Source organism: Eleutherodactylus coqui, chromosome 1, assembly GCF_035609145.1.
Source record: "Eleutherodactylus coqui strain aEleCoq1 chromosome 1, aEleCoq1.hap1, whole genome shotgun sequence".
Classification (NCBI taxonomy): domain Eukaryota; kingdom Metazoa; phylum Chordata; class Amphibia; order Anura; family Eleutherodactylidae; genus Eleutherodactylus; species Eleutherodactylus coqui.
This window is the reverse complement of record NC_089837.1, coordinates 398,804,212-398,823,345: the sequence shown is the minus strand read 5'-3', so window position 1 is coordinate 398,823,345 and position 19,134 is coordinate 398,804,212. Positions and strand designations below refer to the sequence as shown.

Below are 19,134 nucleotides of genomic sequence, written 5' to 3'. Positions count from 1 at the left end.
TCTTATGAAGTCGTAGTTACTTTAGAGATACCGAGGAAAAAAATATGTTCACCATTTTGCATGGTTCTTTGCGTTACCCAGGAAACACCACGTGGAGGTAACCCTGCGACGTTTCCTTTATATAAGATGACATAGGGAAGTGAGAGAATTAGATTCCGTACGTAAAATTTGGACGCTAATTCTTTTACGCTTAGAATTGAATAATCGAGTTGGGACCTATTAACTTTTCCTATTTATGACAATCAATGCTCGTGCCAAATTTCAAGTTTCTATGACATCGGGAAGTGAGAGAATTAGATTTCGTACATAAAATTTGGATGCTAATTCTTTTGCGCTACAATTGAATAATCGAATTGGGACCCATTAACTTTTCCTATTTATGACATAATCAATGCTCGTGCCAAATTTTATTTTTCTAGGACATCAGGAAGTGAATTAGATTCCGTACGTAAAATTTGGACGCTAATTCTTTTGCACTAGAATTGAATAATCGAGTTGGGACCTCTTTACTTTTCCTATTTTGGACATAATCTATGCTCGTGCCAAATTTCATGTTTCTTCTAAGACATCGGGAAGTTGGAGAATTAGTGGATAGTCAGTCAGTCAGTGAGTCAGTGAGGGCTTTCGTCTTATATATATATATATACATACACACAAGACACTAATAGAAATAAACATTGTAAGGGATAGATGGTAGCTGCCCAACTGTGTTACCTCAATTTAACTTCCTCTGTATTTAGGTGCTGCCGTTTTGGCACCCGCTACTTTACAATTACCCTCTGGTTCCCATATTATGCCACTTTATAGCCTCATACACTGTACTAGTCAGTGATGCCCCTTCCTGAAAATAACCACATTGAACATTAAAGAGGAACTGAATTTTCATAGTTTTGTATATATCAGTTGTACAGGGGAATAGAAACTTTGTGATACATCTCAATATAGAAAAAGCCTCTCTTCACTAATCAGCTACTTGTCCCCACTTTCCGCTTTTGCATATACTAATACGATCCAATCCGAACACAGACAGATCAGATAGCTGCAAACATGTAGGGGGTGATGGTGAAGAGTACGAAGAATTTGCCTGAGGAACCATTCACCCGATTGTATTATCTGTCTATTTTTTACCAACTGAATACAGACAGATTATGGACCTATTAAATTGGTGTATTCAGAAATGCATTTGTTATGGGGACCAACGTTACGTGTGAAAACAACATCGCAGCATGTCCTATTTTGTAAAATCATTCACTAAAGTCTATGGGTGTGTAAAAACATACAGCAGTGAATACGCATTACCATCTGTATTCTCTGCATTCTTTTCTTGCACAACCTGTTTTCTGTTGGTTGGAACACTACAACCCACTCCAGATTTTTTTTTTCCACGTGTGAAAGACACAGTGTGCATAGATGTAAAAAACACACATTACGCACCAAAACCGCACATACACATGCATTGAAAACAGTGCGTTTTTCGTGGAGCAAAACTGCAAACAGCAGTGTGAATGAGCCCTTAAACACAGACCTCTGTTATTGATATGGTAGTCTGAGTGCAGACTTCTGGGTACCCCTCTTATGCAAAGTGAGTGATCAGTGCAAGAGGAGGAGAAGAGGCTGATACTGTAAGTGATGATAGAAGCATTTTTCTTTAATAAGATACATTACGAAGTTTCTTCGATCCACCTGTAGTAATAAATTATGAAAAAAAGTTTAAAAGTTGAGGCCTGCGTGCCATTACTAACAAGTTTAACCCAGCTGTCATGTGTAGTATACATCATCATATTGTTAAGGCTGACAATTATCAGCTTTACTTATTTGACCTACATGGTGTTTCCATAAAATACACAGTCTAATAAAACAAAAGAGCCGCGGTTTGTAGTTTGAAGAGTTAACATAACAGACTTTACAAAAATGGGACACACTCATACCCTTGGGATCTCTGCCTGTCACTTGAACACACTTATATTGAATAAATATATACAATATAATAAAAAGGCTTTTTGAGGCTGATTTCTTTCTCGGTGGGGGATGTAATCTTATATTGCAAGTGATGATGTGGAGCACTGATGCACTCATAAGGGCACTTTGTATTGTTCCTGCATGCTAATTTAAAATAAATCAAAGTGTTTCTTATTTTCATCTGTATAACAGCAAGTGCTTTGAAGATGAGATAGTGCGGCATATTGAATAGCAAAGAGAAACCTCATCTTATTCTTGCCTGCCATAGGAAAGCGGTATAGGAGGAACTGGCCTTGGAAAATACTTGGAAGAGCATCTTCCTTTACTGAAGCAGCAGCTCTGATTCAAGAGGTTCAGAGACGGATTGTTCACAGAGCCAAGTATCTTACAACCCGAGACATAATGAAATGGCGCGACAAAGCCGCTCGCAGAGGGAAAAACTCTCCTTAAACCTAGAAATACATGAGAAAATGACCGGACAACAATAAAATCAGATAACCTAACATGATTAACACAGATCTCTGTCCACTAATAGAGACCTAATCACAGCCACAGTCCTCTCTGTTTAATGGCTCATTTACACGTAACAATTAGCACTCAAAATTCGTTCAAACGAATACATTTGAGCGATAATTGTCCCGTGTAAAGACAAAAAAATAATAATTGCTCATGTACGTTCAGAAGTTATTATCACTGATTTTCAGAGAGTATAAAAACCATTGCTGGATCGCAGGATTCTTGTTCCGTGTAAACGCTCCACGCTCAGGAAGCGCTGAAAGAGAAGCCCACGATCCAGCGGTGAACTCTGTCAGTCTAAACACTCTGCACGATTGCCCACGACCTTAGATGGGACATCAGCACTTGTGCAGTTGATTAGCAGACTGCTGCCCCATGTAAAAAGGGCCATATAAGATGCAGGTTGGACAGCGAGCAAGGTCACATTTAACCCTTTACTGCCCTGAATTAAACATAACCATTCAACTACTGTGTGTCAATATCCAGTGAATGACCATTGTATGTGGGAACTAAATTGAAGCATTATATGGGAACTCTGAGTTCGATGTGCCACACTGTTAATTTGATTGGGCCGAGTCAAAGCTTTTTGGGTGGAATCTTCGAAAATAAATATTATAGGATAAAGAAAAATAATACCTGCCGATTTTCCATACCTTGTGAACGATGTGGTGGAAACCCCATTCACGTGTATAGGATGTGACAAATGTCAAACTCTAGGCTGCTCTCACACAGGCACTTTTTATTATAATTAACGTGGCGTTAATGCGGTATAACACTCCCATTGAAATCAATGGGGCCTCGCAGACTGTGCTGAATGGCGCTTTCTGCTCTACGTTTGTCCGTTTAGCGAACCTAATCACCAATCACAATGAAGGGTGCGCTAAAACACACTGTCGGCCGCAGGGAGCTGCAGACGAAAGCAAAAGTAAAATGGCAGAGCTTTGCCGTGTTCATGTGTGAGCGGTCTTACATACAACGCTGTGCAATGCATTCTTTGATTTCAAAGGGACGTCACAGACTATATTTTCAAGCGCTGTCTGCTCTATTTTCGTGCAATTAAGCGCTTTTTAACGCACCTTATTACAATGCTGGGATGCGCTAAAAAACAACGTGGAACGCTATACAATGTGGTCGGAAATGCCAACTGAAATCGCAGTAAAACGCTGTGCTTTACCAACAGTATGCCAGTGCCCTAAGGGTTCTTTTACATGGAACGACTGCAGGGCACTTTAGCACTCGACAGTCATCGCAGTGATAATCACTCCTATGCATTCACACTGGAGCGGGGATTGCTCAGTGAATGAAGGTGGAGCAGCCTGGTGATCGCTTCCGCCGCCTGCCGCCATTCGCATAGATGAGCCACTGCCTATTTACACAGGCCGAGCGTCGTTTTATTTTTATGCCTGGAAAACTGAACGAATTATCATTCAGATTCCTACAATACGGCGAGAATCTGAAAGATTTGGCCTTAACTGTTCAATTAGTGAAACAATGAAAACAAACAGTGTATTAATAACCCTTTCCAATCCACTGTCTGATGTCTGAAGACACTATGATTTAAGGTTGTACAGCTCTGATGTTGGAAGACGTCCGTCGGGGTTCTCTTACTGTATATTGCCAGCCTCTCTGCTGTCGGAGCCTATCCAACGTGTCACCTCATGCAGTACTGGCTTTAGCCAGCAGATAGCGCTGTTGCATAACGGCAGAAAAAGAGTAAGTCTCCTAGGAAAACTACGATACAAATTGGATTGGAAAGGGTTAAGCTATTCACCCCCATTTCTATGCAGAACTGATGATATTTAAATACATATGCAAAGTGTACCCAAAATTACGGCTGACACCCATTGCTGCCACCAACAAAGTTAAAAAACGTAGTTATATAAAATATCTTCTGAAAAGTCCATAAGTTTCTTTCTTGATAAACACATCTTTCCATAACAAACTGTAGTAGAAGCTATTACAAAAAACAGTCTATAGTTATTCAGTAGGCTCAGGAGTGCCTTAGGGTACAGAACAATAGTAACATTTCACAAGAAGATGAATCAATATTTAATGACTCAACAAGTCAAAAGACACATACATAGTGCCAAAAACATTTGAAATGGAGATCCCCTCCGGCAAGTGAACACCACCAAGAGGAATGCGGCTCAGTACGAGAATTGGGATGGGGCATTTCATGTTAAAAATGGTGCTGTCTTTTGCCGGCCGATTACCTACTTGCATCCCAGCACAGTACATTTTATTTCAGTAAACAACAAGTTACAAATATGGCTGCTCTTCGCAGAAGACCGCTGAACTTTAAACTAAGGGTTCTGCTAGAATTAAGGAGCTGCGAGACCTCATAAAAATAGGTATGCTAACTGCTAACTTTCTCTTTCATGCCTTGGGATTTTTTTTTACTTCATTACAATGACCTTCCTGCCCAGTGTGTGTTACCATAAAAAGTAACCAAGCCCTGTAAACGAAAGGAACTGCTTAGTATGTAAATGTTTTATCTAAGGAAGACCACATTGCCAAGCCAAACAAAGGAAATATTCAAGAATTGTGCTGCAATGCCCCTTCAAACAGATTTCTCTTCATACAGACACTCCCAACGTTTTACTGCTTCTAATACGCTTTTCTGTTTTAAAAATGTATTTTCTGTTATCTTTTTTCTAATTTTATCCTACAAAAAGGTAACCTAAATGTCCCACTGCTTCTTCTAAGCTACGGGGTCAGGTTCCTTTCAGTACATACAACATTGTAATGTTAAGAACCAAGATTGCATACTAGTATACTTACAGAGAAGCAGCTGCGGTCCATATAATAATAATCCGTATTTATATGGTGCCTGTATATTCTGCAGTGCTTTAGAAATGAGAGAAAACATACACAAGATACGTCGTTATGTACAGTAACGAACCAGTGTGCATCCTGAACAATAGGGGTTAGGCCTCGCTCACAAAGTCGTTTCTCACCGCGATTACTGCGGCGCTTTCAGCACTGCGCTAATTGTAGTATAACACTCCCACTGTTTTCAATAGCAACGCTCAGACAGCCGCTCGATCGCTGCGTATTCCAGCACTGTGTTTTTTGAGCGGTATCTGTTCTATTTTTGCCCATTTAGCGCACCTCATCAATGATGAGCTATGCTAAACTCCGCTGTCGGAGGCAGTTCCCTGCAGCTGAAAGCAGAAGTAAAATCGCGGCAAAGCACAGTGATTTAAATTGCAGTGCTTACTGCAACGCATGTGTGAGGGAGGCCCTAGGGCCCTGCGCCCAAGAGCTTACAGACTAGAAGGGAGTATACATATAGTGCACTATACATAAAGCTGTGTGAGTGCATCACCAGCCATATTTGTGTATAAGAGCAGTCTCACGCGACTGGATTTAAATTGCTAGGAGACCAGGTAGAAAAGCTGGAATTCCAAGGAAGAGGGAAGAGGGCAGAGAGAGAGAATTCCTTTCCATGATCACATGCAGGCCCTCCACTGGGCATATCCGCAAGCGGAATTGAACCAGTTTGTGTGAGCCCCGCCTAAACAGATAAGAGGTGTGATGGGGTGTGTGGGAGATGCAGTGGGAAGAAGGGAATCAAACTTCCAAGTGAGAATGAAGAAGTAGGATAAATGAAGAAGAGTTTAGATCAGGTAATATGGTAGGCCTTCCTGAAAAGATGTGTTTGTGCTGTTGCTGTTGTTAGCCGTTTAGTCGTTCACGACCCTCAGCAACCAGGGCTCCCTCCCTCCATGTTTTTTGGTTTTGCACTGGTTCTTTTAGCTGTCTGATATCCATGCCAGTATCAGCTCTGACAGTATCGGCCATTGTGTTTTTTGGCGGTTGGGTCTTCTTTTGCCACTGATCTGTCCAGGCATTATAGATTTTTCTAATGACTATGCTCGCATTACATGGCCAAAATACATGAGTCTAAGTCCGGCCATCTTCCCCTCCAGTGATATATCGGGTCTTATACGATTCAGGACTTCTCTGTTTGTTACTCTCGCCATCCAGGACATACACAGCAGCTTTCGCCAGCTCCACAGCTCAAACGCATTAATCCTCCTTCTATCAGCTTTTTTCACAGTCCAGATTACACATCCATATGGGGAAATCGGTGGTTTGCACAATTCTGCGTTTAGTTGTTATACCGATAGCCCTCCTTTTCCAGATTTTGTCCATGTTTAGCATTGCGCTTCGCTCCAATGCTATCTTACGTCTTATCTCTGGCATAGATTCTCAGGCCTGGTCAATTTTTGCAGTTTCGCACGCATTCTATGACCTCATTTTGATTTAAATTTGACCATTTTTTGCAGTTTTCATAATAGGGCATGCTTAACCCCTTGAGTGGCGGGTTTCCTACCACCCTGTCGTGCCCACCAGGGCAGGTTTTTTAAAATGGTCTAATCATTGAATTTCAACTAATTTTGCAGTTGCGTCTCAAGAGCCATAACTTTTTCATTTTTCCATTGACACAGCCATATAAGGGCTTGTTTTTTGCGGGACAAGTTGTGATTTTTTTAAACAGGGGGGAGGAAAAAAAGAAATGGGGGAAAAAAGGGGCCATGTCATTAAGGGGTTAAATAATGTATTAACTTCCTTCTCTCGGTCATTACGACGCACGGATACCACATGTGTGATTGTATTTTTGATCTTTTTAGAAAGTAAAGGGAGACAAGTGTTTTTATTATTATTTTTTTTATAATTTTTTACCTTTTTTTTTTTAATTTTTTTTTTTGGTCCCTTTAGGGGACTTCCACAGGGACCCATCAGGACCCCTGATCACATTCCAGGGGTCCGGTGGTGACAGCCCTTTACATGCTGCAGTGACAGCCCTTTACATGCTGCAGTCACATAGACTGCAGAATGTAAAGGGTTAACACAGCAGAGATCGGAGGTTTTCTCTGATCACTGCTGTAAGAGCTAGTACCTAGCTGTCCTCTGACAGCCAAGCACCAAGCTCTCCCTGCCACAGAGACCATCAGCTAGCTTCTGACAAGCTGATGGTCTCTATGGCAACCTGTAAACAAACCAGTGCAGGAGGTTGCTGGCATATCGGCAATATCTTCTGCTGGTTTTTCAAAGCCCTTGCTTTGTTCTCTCTGGGTCTGTGCAGGCAGAGCACACTGTCACAGCTTGTGGCATTGTGCTCTGCAGCTCCCATAGTGATACATAGCCCGGAAATCTTCCGGGCTATGTCACTATGAGCAGTGGAGCTCGTCCCGGAAAATTTCCGGGCGTGCCACTCAAGGGGTTAAAGCTGTGGGTTTTCAAAATTATCCTAATTGTCCAGGGTAGCACATTTCAACTGCTGCGGCTCAGAAAAATATTGGAGGCAGGAATGGGAGGTTCCAATTAGAGAGGAATTTAGTCTAAGGTCATTAGCAGAGCAGAGAACACAGGTAAAGGCCCAATTACATACAACGATTATTGCTCAAAATATGTCATTTACAGCGCAAGATGATCGCTCAAGATGAGCGATCACCTTGCGCTGCAAGCGGAGGATGCAGAAGACAAGCAGGGTGACCCACTTGTCTTCTGCGTCCAGCTGTTCTCCGCTCCGAGAGCCTGGCTGTTATACAGTTGAGAGTTTGGAGCGGAGGATGCAGAAGACAAGGAGGGTGTCCCTGTTTGTCTTCTGCATCCAGCTGTTCCCGCTCCGAGCGCCTGGCTGCTATACAGCCGAGAGTTTGGAGCGGAGGATGCAGAAGACAAGCAGGGTGTGCCCGCTTGCCTTCTGCATCCAGCTGTTTTCTGAACAGACTGCCCGGCTGTTATACAGCCGAGCACTCCGCGTGGGGTATGCAGAGCGCAGCTGGACCGCTCTGTTCTTCATACCCAGCCTATTATCAGGGAGCGGATACAGCTGAAACAATAGTATCAGCTGTATCCCGCTGTGAATCCCTGACAAGACTCATCGTTGTCTTTCAGCATGCTGAAAGACAACGATGAGCGACGGCTTAACAAAAACTGCACAATGTAAGTGCATTTATACACAACGATTATCGCTCAAAAGACAAATTTTGAGCGATAATCATTGTGTCTAAATGGTCCTTAAGGTGGTAGAGATGAAGCAGGAGATATAGGGTGGTACAGCATTATACAGAGCATTATGGATGACACTGATGACTTTAAATCGTACTCTATAAGGACAGTCAGTGACTGGCACAGGGTGGAGGCATCAGTGTAGCAGTTTGATAAAAAGCTGAGCCTGGATTGGAGAGGGGAGAGTTTAGTGAGTGGAAGACCCATAGGTAGCGAGTTGCAGTAATCAAGCCAAGAACTCAGTAGTTCCCACAAATAAAAGTTAAACTAATTAGAACTCTTAAGAAAAAAAAGTGCTGTGTAACTTTGCTGACTTTTCCTAAAGAGTCAAACAGCCAGTCCTGGTTTCATCTTCCCAGCATGCCCCTCCTCCCTCCCTTCATTAATGCTTAGTGATCGATTACTATTTAAACCAGCATTATTTACTGCTTTAATAATCCGAATGCGAGATTTCATGCTAACTTGTGAGAGCCTGCATTCAAAGACTCCAGTGCTGCATCAGATACTGGGGGGGAATCTGGGAGGATGAAACCTCTGTCCACACTGGTCATAAAATTGCGCACGGAAAAGCAGAATTATGAAACCAATGCTTTCCGAAGGTCTCATTTACATCAGTGATATTTCAAGATTTATAAATCGTGGCGATTTCCTTTTTTTTTTTTTTTTTTTTTAATCGCCCATGTTTTCCTATGGAGCCTTTGTTTTATTGCGTTGCAATACACGAACTTGCGATTTTTATGTGATGCGTTTTTAACATTAGAAACTCCTATTGTCGTCTATCACACAAGAAAATCGTAGGCAACAGCGATGCATCAGGTTTTTCCAAGGAAAAGCATTGCTGATGCTCAGAGTGAGTGAGTTTACCGCGATATCGCCCATGTGAAACTAGCCTCAAGTGCCTACTAGACACCCCCAGAAAAGTTGGCAAAGTTACATGATGTCTATGTGTAACAACATAGACCATACACTAAAGAGCAAAACGCAACTCACAGGACTGCCAAAGAGCCGAATAGCATACAACGTCACAAGAATAAAAAATGTGATTGTTCTCAGTAAGAGAAACAAAGTAATCTGATAGCTTCTAATGGCTAACAAGAAGAGATGATGTTACAGCAAGCTTACAATATGGTAACATGCTAAAGATATAGTAACACCATCAGATGCAGAGAGGACCGATGGTGTACCAGATGAGTAGAATGCTGATTAATATAATACCACTGGCAGTGAAGACTGAAGCAGCGGATTATGCTCGATCACCCTAATTATGATCCCTGATCTCTCCATGATCTATCCCTCACACTGGTACCACTACCACTATGTAGCACTCAGATATCCTTCCAGAGCTGCTCCTAACGTCTATACTGTCTTTAACATCTGAGGATGCAAGGTCCAGACAGAGACCAAACAGATCATGTAACAGACCATGTAAATGATCTCACGCCTAAGTTACAAAACACTAAAAGACACCAACACCAAGAGCTATTTCACACAGACAAGACAGATGATACTAGATGCTTTCACCTAAAAAAGCTGGGTGAACATGATGGCTGTGAGAGATACCAGGAGGGGTGTCATGTCTTCTTAAGGAGAGCACCCCAAAAGCGTGTGGGGACATCTAAGGGGTGAGTGAGGAGACTTATAAGGCCATGCAAGCTCCTCTGGGTAATTTATGCAAATAAGGAAGATGGAATTACTACCTCTTCATCGCCACCCATTGGATGGCAGGCAGCATTCCTTCATATCAATGTCAGACCCTTTATACAGGTCTTTAGAACAATGATTGGGAATAGGAAACCAATCATTGTTATAAAGACCTGTATAAAGAGTCTGACATTGATATGAAGGAATGCTGCCATCCAATAGGTGGCGCTGCAGAGGTAGTTATTCCATCTTCCATATCTGCACAGATACGTGTGCAGCATGCAGTCAGTATGCAATGACATTGCGTACTGACTGCTAGCCGCCCATCAGCATGTACTATTTTGTTGCGTACACTCGCAGAACACGTACCAAGATAAAGCATGCTATTTTTCTTGCACACGTATTTTACGTAACTTCTGTGAGCATGGCCGGCTATGGGATATTGGTACAGCGTATTATTTGTGCAAAACCCACGGATGTAATCCACTAGGGCTATACGTTCATGTGAGACAGCCCTAATAGTAAGAGACCTATAAATATTTTGCTGCTAATGGTAGGATGTGCAGTTTTGCTTCATCCTCTGGTGGTGTTACCAGCTGTGTAAATCCTGCACATGGCAAGTCAATAACAGTATCACAACATGAAGAAACATTTCTATGAAAGGCAATTATAGTTGGGGAGATAGTACATACTATACTAGGTTTGGGTCAAAACACATGGTAAATACTACATAGAGAGGGTGGGGGTTGTAAATAGTAATTGGGTATCTCTGGTGATGAGTGAAGTTATAGGGCAGCTGGAATTCCTTCCCAACAGTCCAGGAGTTTTGGAAAAGGCGCCTCATACTCTGGGATGTTCATTTTTTCAGTATGTGTTTGTTTGGAGGTTATAGCTGAACCAGTGTGACGTGAACAGTTTATGGCTGCGGTTAGTTATGGATGGTAAACTCTACAGCTGTACATTCACTGCGGTCTATCTAATCTAGCCTGGGAAGTCATGTGCCTCGATGTGCTCAGCTGTTTCATCATTCACGGTTTCATCTTTTGTGTGGTGCTGCTGTGCCAAACCATGACAGTTCGTAATTAGATTGTATAGAATATGTTTTCAGAATAAAGGCACCTCATGTTACAATATTAATTTAGTCTTAAATTACTGAAAAAAAAGTTCAAAATATTTTACGTTCAGACCATAATCCTATGGAAGACTAGTAACTGCTTCAGAAGCCCCAATAATGTTACTGCAGCGACCGAGGAGCAGGCCCTAGCTTTAGGAGACAGCGGGGATGAGCCGCAGGCCTTGTCACAATGGCACGACTGTCTCACACTCAGAGGGTAGCCAGAGACGCGTTGAAGGCGCCTGAGAGGAAGGCTTGAGAAAGGAGAAAGCTTGGAGGATAACCTACAGAATAGATTACCTCTTGGTCCTTGTGTCACGGGTGACGCCACCGTTCTTTCCTCTGCGGTGAAACTGTATGTAAAATGATAGTCCACACGCACAGAGTACAGTTGAAAACAATGCCGGAAACGGTCAGCAATGTTGCTTTACGTGGAAACTCCAACAATAACAGTTCAGCAGTACATATGCCAATATACAGCACGGGTGCAAGTAAAACGGGTAGTGAGGCAGGGAGGTAGAACACAGGATGAATACCGGGCCCACAGTCCTAGTTATCTGTGCAGCTCTGCTCCTGGAAACAACACACTTCTCTTCTCTCCAGACTCTCAACCTGTGCACACTCACTCCTTCAAGCATCTCTTAATGCTGCATGGTGATTTCCTCTCTCTCTCACACTTTAGGCTGCGCACTCCTGAGAGTAGTAGTCCTCCAGCAGCCATAAGGCCATCCTCTCGGCCTTCTCCATTTCGGGGCCCAAGTAGGACAAGGCATGGTTTCTCCTACAGTCTGCCTCTTGCAGACTAGATAAGACTCACTAGCTAGACTCTCTGCCACAACAACTACTCACACTCAGCAAACACTAATATATAAGCATGGTCAGGTGACCACAGACTCACAACGCAAAAAGATACATTGCTAGACATAGACCTCTCACTCGCAGACATTAGTTCTTTCATTCCTGCATAGGTGCAACACATACTTCATGCACAGAAGTTGCAGCCAATACAAAGGCACAGGACAAACATGAAAGACATTCTGAAGTGGCCTATAGGTCTGGGCCACTACATTACCTCAAAGTAAGATGAAATAAAAATAAGCACAAAAGTAATATAGATGAAGCAGGTTCTTACATGTAGAAGTCAGAAATAGTTGCTGTAAATAACTTTCTATGTAGAGAATAGGCGTTCCTTCAAGGTCCTGTACATAGCACACGATGTACAGTAATAACTAAGGCTGCCCTCTTCTGGTGCAGAGGAGGCTCATCCTAGTAAAGGTAGAGAGCAGTAAAGTACATGTAGCACTATACAGGAGAGGCAATACTAGTCAGGCAGTGCGTGCAATTAAGTAATACAGGGGTTTTACCAGTGATATGCCCATGCTGGAGTTTCTAGCCAATCACAAGTGCAGCAGATCCGAACTGTCTGTGACATTGTACTGTATTGTGGAAAGTAGTTTCAAGTTGGAATAATCAAGAAAAGACCACTACAAGTTGAAGACATTGTAAACTGGAGCCACTGCAGCTTGAGGGACCACTAAGATTGCAGTGAGCTACACTCCCAAGAACTTGTATGAGCCCATTCTCTGTATCGAGAGGTCATCAATGTCAGGTATTGGTTTTTCTAGGCATGTATGACAAATCATAATGTGCCTCTTAAATGGGTTTTCCATGGAGAATACTACTGATCCCCTTTCCTCAGGATAGGTCATCAACAGTTGATTGGCTAGGGTGCGTCGCTTAGGACCCCTGACCGATCAGCTGAGTGGACGCATGCTGTCAGCACCGCAAATATAAAGAGGTCGAAGCGGAAGTCTCCGCGCCGTCCTCTGCATAGTGGCCGGTACTTGTAATTGCAAGCACAGCTTTCATTGAAATTATTGTGAGCTATGCCTGCAGATGAAAATGACACAAAAAAATAAAACCACAAACCAGAAATAAAAAGAGTAAAGAAAAGAACAGAAAAAAAAAAAAGAACACAACAGCAAATACATAACACTCATGTATCCAGGCCTTAGGCACAGCTTACTTTGCTAAAGCAACCGATTGTCTCAGAATTTACTGTGTGTGATGGCTTGTGAGGACATATCGCCATTAATGGAACATTGCTCCCTGTGTTAAAATTATCATGAAAATGTAACATACGCCTTCAGATTTATAACTTGCAACAAAGCCTGGTGTGAATATCCATCATTAAAAGTGCCCTAGAAATAAGAAACCATTCAGGAAGGACTGAAAGAGCTTGGATGTGTTAAATCAGACTACAAATCATTGGCCTGTCTTCTTAAAATAAAACTCAAAACAAAGGAAACAACAATTCAAGCACAGCTACTAATAAAAAAAAAAATATTCATTGCTATGCTGCAGACCACTGATGGAAGACAACAAGATACCACACCAGCTCCATCTCTTGCTAATTAAACAAATCAATTATGAGACTACTATTGCAACTGTGTAACTGCTGTTCAATATTAGCAATAACAACCCCACAGGGAGGTCGTTTTACTACATTAAAATGCTGTCCTCTTCAACTTCATTTGATATTATTAGAAACTGTTATTTGCCTCTTGCTGTCATATTAGTTGCAAAGGCAAATTATGGAAATATGTAGACCAGAATGGTCCCAGTATGAGATCAGGTTTGTTTTTCAGCCTCCAAGGGAACAATTGCTGAAATTCCAAAGTTCCCCAAAGTTCTTTAATAGAACTGATAAATCTATCAGCACAGCTTCCATTAAAAAACTAAGCAAGGGTCACGCATTTGCATACATCCCCGCTAAGCTGATACTATTCAGTCAGCTAAATTATCATATTAAATTTATCCTCCCTTGTTAAACTGATTGTGTTTAAAATTGTTTTGGATGGATATCATTAATTTCTGTTAAATCTTAAATGCTTGCATTGACATTTAATTGAGCAGACACAGAGGGGTCAAATTAAAGAATGCCTAACAGTTATATTTTTGTCAGACATGTTAATATTAGTCACCCCATTAAATGGCAACAGACAACATGTGAGAAAACCCAATTGTGCCTGGTGACAACATAACCACTGATTACTCTTCAGGGCAGTTTAAAACAGAATAAAAGTATGGCGTATGCAGTAGTACTAGAAACAAGAACGAGATACATCACAGTGGACAAAAAACCCTATGCTATAAATTGAAAGCCTACTTTATTGCCCTTGCACGATGGAGTTCCCGTTTAGTAATTAGATTTAGGATTATAAACCCGGAGCGCAACACTAAATCAAGTGACCAGACACTAATAGGGTGCAATTTTATTTTACAAATGGGAACGCAAAATAGAGACTACCTTTGAGACGAATGATGTATTAAGGGCTTGTCTATTCTCCTAATCTCAGGCCAAAGAATAGAATAAGATTTTGGCTAGGTGGAACGGTTGCCACGTAGACGTACAGCGCATGTTTCCAAGCGTTGCAGAGATTTATTGACAGTGCAAGCTTCACAGGGACAACATGCTTCACAATTGATGGAGTTGTCCGTCTATTAAGGCATTTTGGAAACATCTTGTGCACTCTCTGGGGCACAGATACCGAATATTACCCAGATTACTTTGCTTTCCATCTTGCCTGGGACTTTAGATACAGTCAAGAAGGGGATTTTGAGGTTCATGCTTATCTTTTGTTACACTGTACAATTAGAGTGTGTCAAATTTTCCTCAAAATTGCTTAGTATGGAGAACTCTGTATATGTTGTGTTGTGATGCATTATACATATTGTTCTTTCTGCTGGGGAAGAGGAAAGGGACTTATCATTTATATAGCGCCAACTTATTCTGCAGCACTTTCAGGTAATTTATTACCCCCCCAGCAAGCTGGGTACTTATTTTACTGACCTCAGAAGGATGGAAGGCTGAGTCAACCTTGTGTCGGCTACCTGAACCAAACGGGGATTGAAGTCGCAACCTTCAGGTCGTGAGCGAGAGCTTAGGACTGCATACTGCTGCCTTAATACTCTGTGCCACACAAGGCCCCAATAAACAAAAAAATCAAGTGACCAACCTTTTCATTGATCAGTTTTAGTATGAACCCACATCAGTATGGGAAACTCTAGCAATCTGAGTGACTTCAAATGAGGTATGGTCATCGGTGCTAAACTTGCTTTGGCCAGTATTTAAAAAACTGCCAACCATATGAGGAATGTATCGTGTAAAAAGGTACAATTTTTTGTGTAAACTTCGTCTGAGCAAGGAAATTGTGACTGTTTACGCCACATTTTGAAAAGTGAGTTTAGCTTGTTGGGAGGGTGTGTGGTCACCCCAGCCTGATAGATAAAAGTATAACTTATACTAGAAACTGGTAAAAATGATACCAGAGATCTATTCCTGCTTATACCTGGCCTAAGTAGGCACACGGACGGCCTAAGATGCGTCTAATGTGTGAAGAGGCGTCCGTTCGAAATGCTGGCCTTAATAAATTCCCTCCCTAATAGTTTTGAGAGTATACTAAGAATGATGCAATTTAAGTAGAAAAAAATCTAGCAAAGGGGAATCCTCTGCATGTAAACAACTTGTGATAGAAAGGGGTCAGAGGAGGATGTCAAGAGTCATTTTGAAATACATGTGGTACGCGGTCAAGAAAAATTGCAGACCAACACAACGCTGGTGCTCCCACTATGTACAACCTGTTGTTGTGAAGCACAGATGGGCTATAACAGCACACAAGTACTGTGAGAGCTGTTGCTATCGAAGAGAAACAGAAAAGGCAAGAGCCCAGTGGACAAAAGAGCACAAAACTTAGATAACTGTGCAATGGAATATCACCGAGTGGAAGGGATGACGTATTTTACAATGCTAGAAATATTTTAGTACTAGAAACATACATATACCATAAATTATAGTACAATAACAAATGTGTGCCATATATTATGTTACTAGAGACAACATTATGGTATAGATTATGGAACAAAACACAATGCTAAATATTATGGTACTAAAAACAACGGTGTTATAGATAATACAGTATGACAAACTACTGCATATTATAAGACAGGATCGGCAACAGAAAAGTACTTGGCACCAAACTTGTGAAAGAGGTCTAAAAGAAAACCTGCTTTTGTTGCCCATAGCAAACAATCATAGTGCAGCTCTCATCTGTACACTACAGAGGTAACATGAAAGCTGCGCTGTGATTGGTTGCTACGGGCCACAAAGACAGATTTTCTTTTAGTCAGCTTTCCTAAGCTACGTTTCCGTGGCCCCCTGTAGTGTGCTGTACTGATCCGATGTAACGTAATGTTTAGTAGACAAGATATTACATGTTACAAAGCTCATTTCCTGCTAACTGCTCTGCTGAGGCTGACACCTCTGTGTTATGGGGAATATAGATGTGAATAGGAGGAAGTCAGCGCCGATATTGTTTTGGCTTTGCTAATTGAGTCACTATGAGAAAGTGCTGAAAGGGCACATTTACCAGCGTGCAGCAGCCACCATTCTTCCATGTCAAAAGAACATTTCCTAATTTCTTTCTGTCACACAAAATGTCCCTTTACAAGTCAATAGAATGTACAGACAGTTTAACTGTTGATGGAAGCAGAAGTGAGTTAGAATGTAATATTCTATCTGCTGGTCATAGTGGGGAATTTAATAAGAGTTTTGCAGAGAATGACATCAGAAAGTAACCCAACCCCCAGGGAACCCCCTTCTATCGCCCAGGCGACATTCTCTTGTGCTGGCGAGGTGAGAGCTGTCCTGAGAGCCGTCAGGCTTGCATGGTTTATACTACTTATTTTGGACGTAGTATAAACCATTTAACCCCCACCCCACCACTTATTTTTCAGCAGGAAGAACCCAGAAGAATAAGCCGAGGTTGCTGACAGCAATCTGCATGGTGTGTTACTCCCCATACTGTCCTGCATTGCCTACCCACAAATTCCTGCTTTCTTTATTTCATTTGTATCTGGTCTCCTAACAATATGCATATGAATGTTAATTGCGCATGCACTGCAGATCGAACATATCCATAGAGATCAATGGAGCTCGTACGTGCAGAATCCGCAGTAAAAATAGAGCCTATTACGCTCGCAGAATAAGGTAATTCCTACCCGAAAGTGTGAGTGAACCGGCGAAAGTCCATGCATTTTAATGCCCACATATCGTCATACACGCGGACGGCGATTGCGGAATCCGTAAATCAAATCCGCTTGTGTGAGACCAGCCTTACATGGAAGCAATAGATCACTATAGAAAATCAGAAGGTCAGGGCGGAATCTTAACCTACCATCAACTAGGCAGACAACTGGATTTGGTGTGCCTGCACATTGCTGGCAGTGTATATTCTGTCATCCTGTCCCACTAAACACACTGGGTAAAATTTATCAAAAGTGTCATAGGATGCTTGCAATTGAAAGGTTGGAGAAAATGGAACAAACTGTGACAACAAAGAGAGAAATAAGCTACGAGTTTTGGAAAAAATGTCCTCCTTCATAGATTCAGGCCATACACAATTACATAAATTTAATCCCCCAACCACAGATAGTCACCTACCAATGTAGTCTAGTTGTGGCAACCTAACTCCTTATATCCACTACAAATTATCATACGAAGACATCAGTCATAATACAGTAAATCCTTAAGTATATTAGGCCCATATGGAATTCTCGTAAACTCCATAATCCTTTTGTCTTTTTCTATACAAGACTGTATATCAACATAGTCAAACATTGCAAAATTGTACTCACCACTGTGCCCAAAAACTGAATGTTAATATTCCCAGCTGCATCACGACTAAGGCACTGAATGGAAGGAGAAAAACAAAATAGGCGAAACATTACCTTAATATGAAAGTTCTGAAAAACAAAATACATTGCACTTGGGGTCAATAGATAGAAAGCTAATGCCATAACCACATTCATAGTTCTAGAACTGAAACTAGAATATTGAAAATAAAATCTAGACATCTGAAGTCATGACTCAACAAGAACTGATTCAGTAGAGTTAACTATTAAGACCATGAAGCAGCCTTGAAGGAGATTCAAGAGACAGAGGTCACCACTCTCTATAGGAACTGAACAACACAAAAGACATCATAAAGATTCATAAATAATACAATAAGAACATCTACTTTATACAGAACGCATGTACGTGAAGCCCATGGTTTCCAATGGGTTCTTTCAGGCTACAAAACATCTCATGTGAAAGAACCCAATGGAAATCATGGGCCTCACATACATGCGTTTTGTAGCAATGTTGCATCGCAACAAAATCGTGCAACTTTGTAGCCCATGTAAAACAGGCCTAACTCTAACGCAACCACTTACTTCTCTCCCTTATCTTTTTTTTCAGTCCTCCTTTACCTCTCCAGCCTTAATTTGGCTTATAGGGTTTATACCATACTCTAATACAATGGTTACGGCTGTGTACAACCATTCCTTAGTGCGTTGGAGGTCAATAAGATTCAAACTGGGCCTTCATTCTAGGCCATCACTGCTAATATGTTTTGGCAACCCAGCATGCTCTCCTAGCAGGACTGGAAAGCCTTCCACTGGTGGTTAACAAATAAAATCACCAGACATTATTATCTACTTGCAATAAGGTCCTTAGAGGGCAGCAAATTAGTGATGAATTTCAGTCACCTCAAGGGAAGGCAATAAGACAGGTGCAAAACTTTCCTTTTGTCAACACCCTATGTGACACCCAGAGGCAAAATTTAAACCTGGCCATGTTTAAGATTTAGTGTGGAATGGATACCCTAACAAAGGGTCCAGATTTACTCTCTTTACTCTACATTTTTTAGTCTTCCACCTGAGACACAGGAGCCACATCTCAATGTTACCTCAACTATCCTTAGGTGCCAACATTGCTGCACCACAGTGTTTAAGGGAAGCCTTCAGACAAATCTGGTAAAAAGTTCCTCAAAATGCTCCAC

The 19,134-nt window shown here is 41.6% G+C and overlaps 1 protein-coding gene across 1 annotated transcript in view; it reads right to left on the bottom strand.

Moving 5' to 3' along the window:
• PCCA (propionyl-CoA carboxylase subunit alpha) overlaps positions 1 to 19,134 on the bottom strand; it is a 400,750-nt gene that overhangs the window by 57,555 nt on the left and 324,061 nt on the right. The window contains exon 21 of the mRNA XM_066580185.1: positions 17,948 to 18,001. Within this exon, the coding sequence (XP_066436282.1) occupies positions 17,948 to 18,001 (54 nt within the window). The remainder of the gene's footprint in view (positions 1 to 17,947; positions 18,002 to 19,134) is intronic.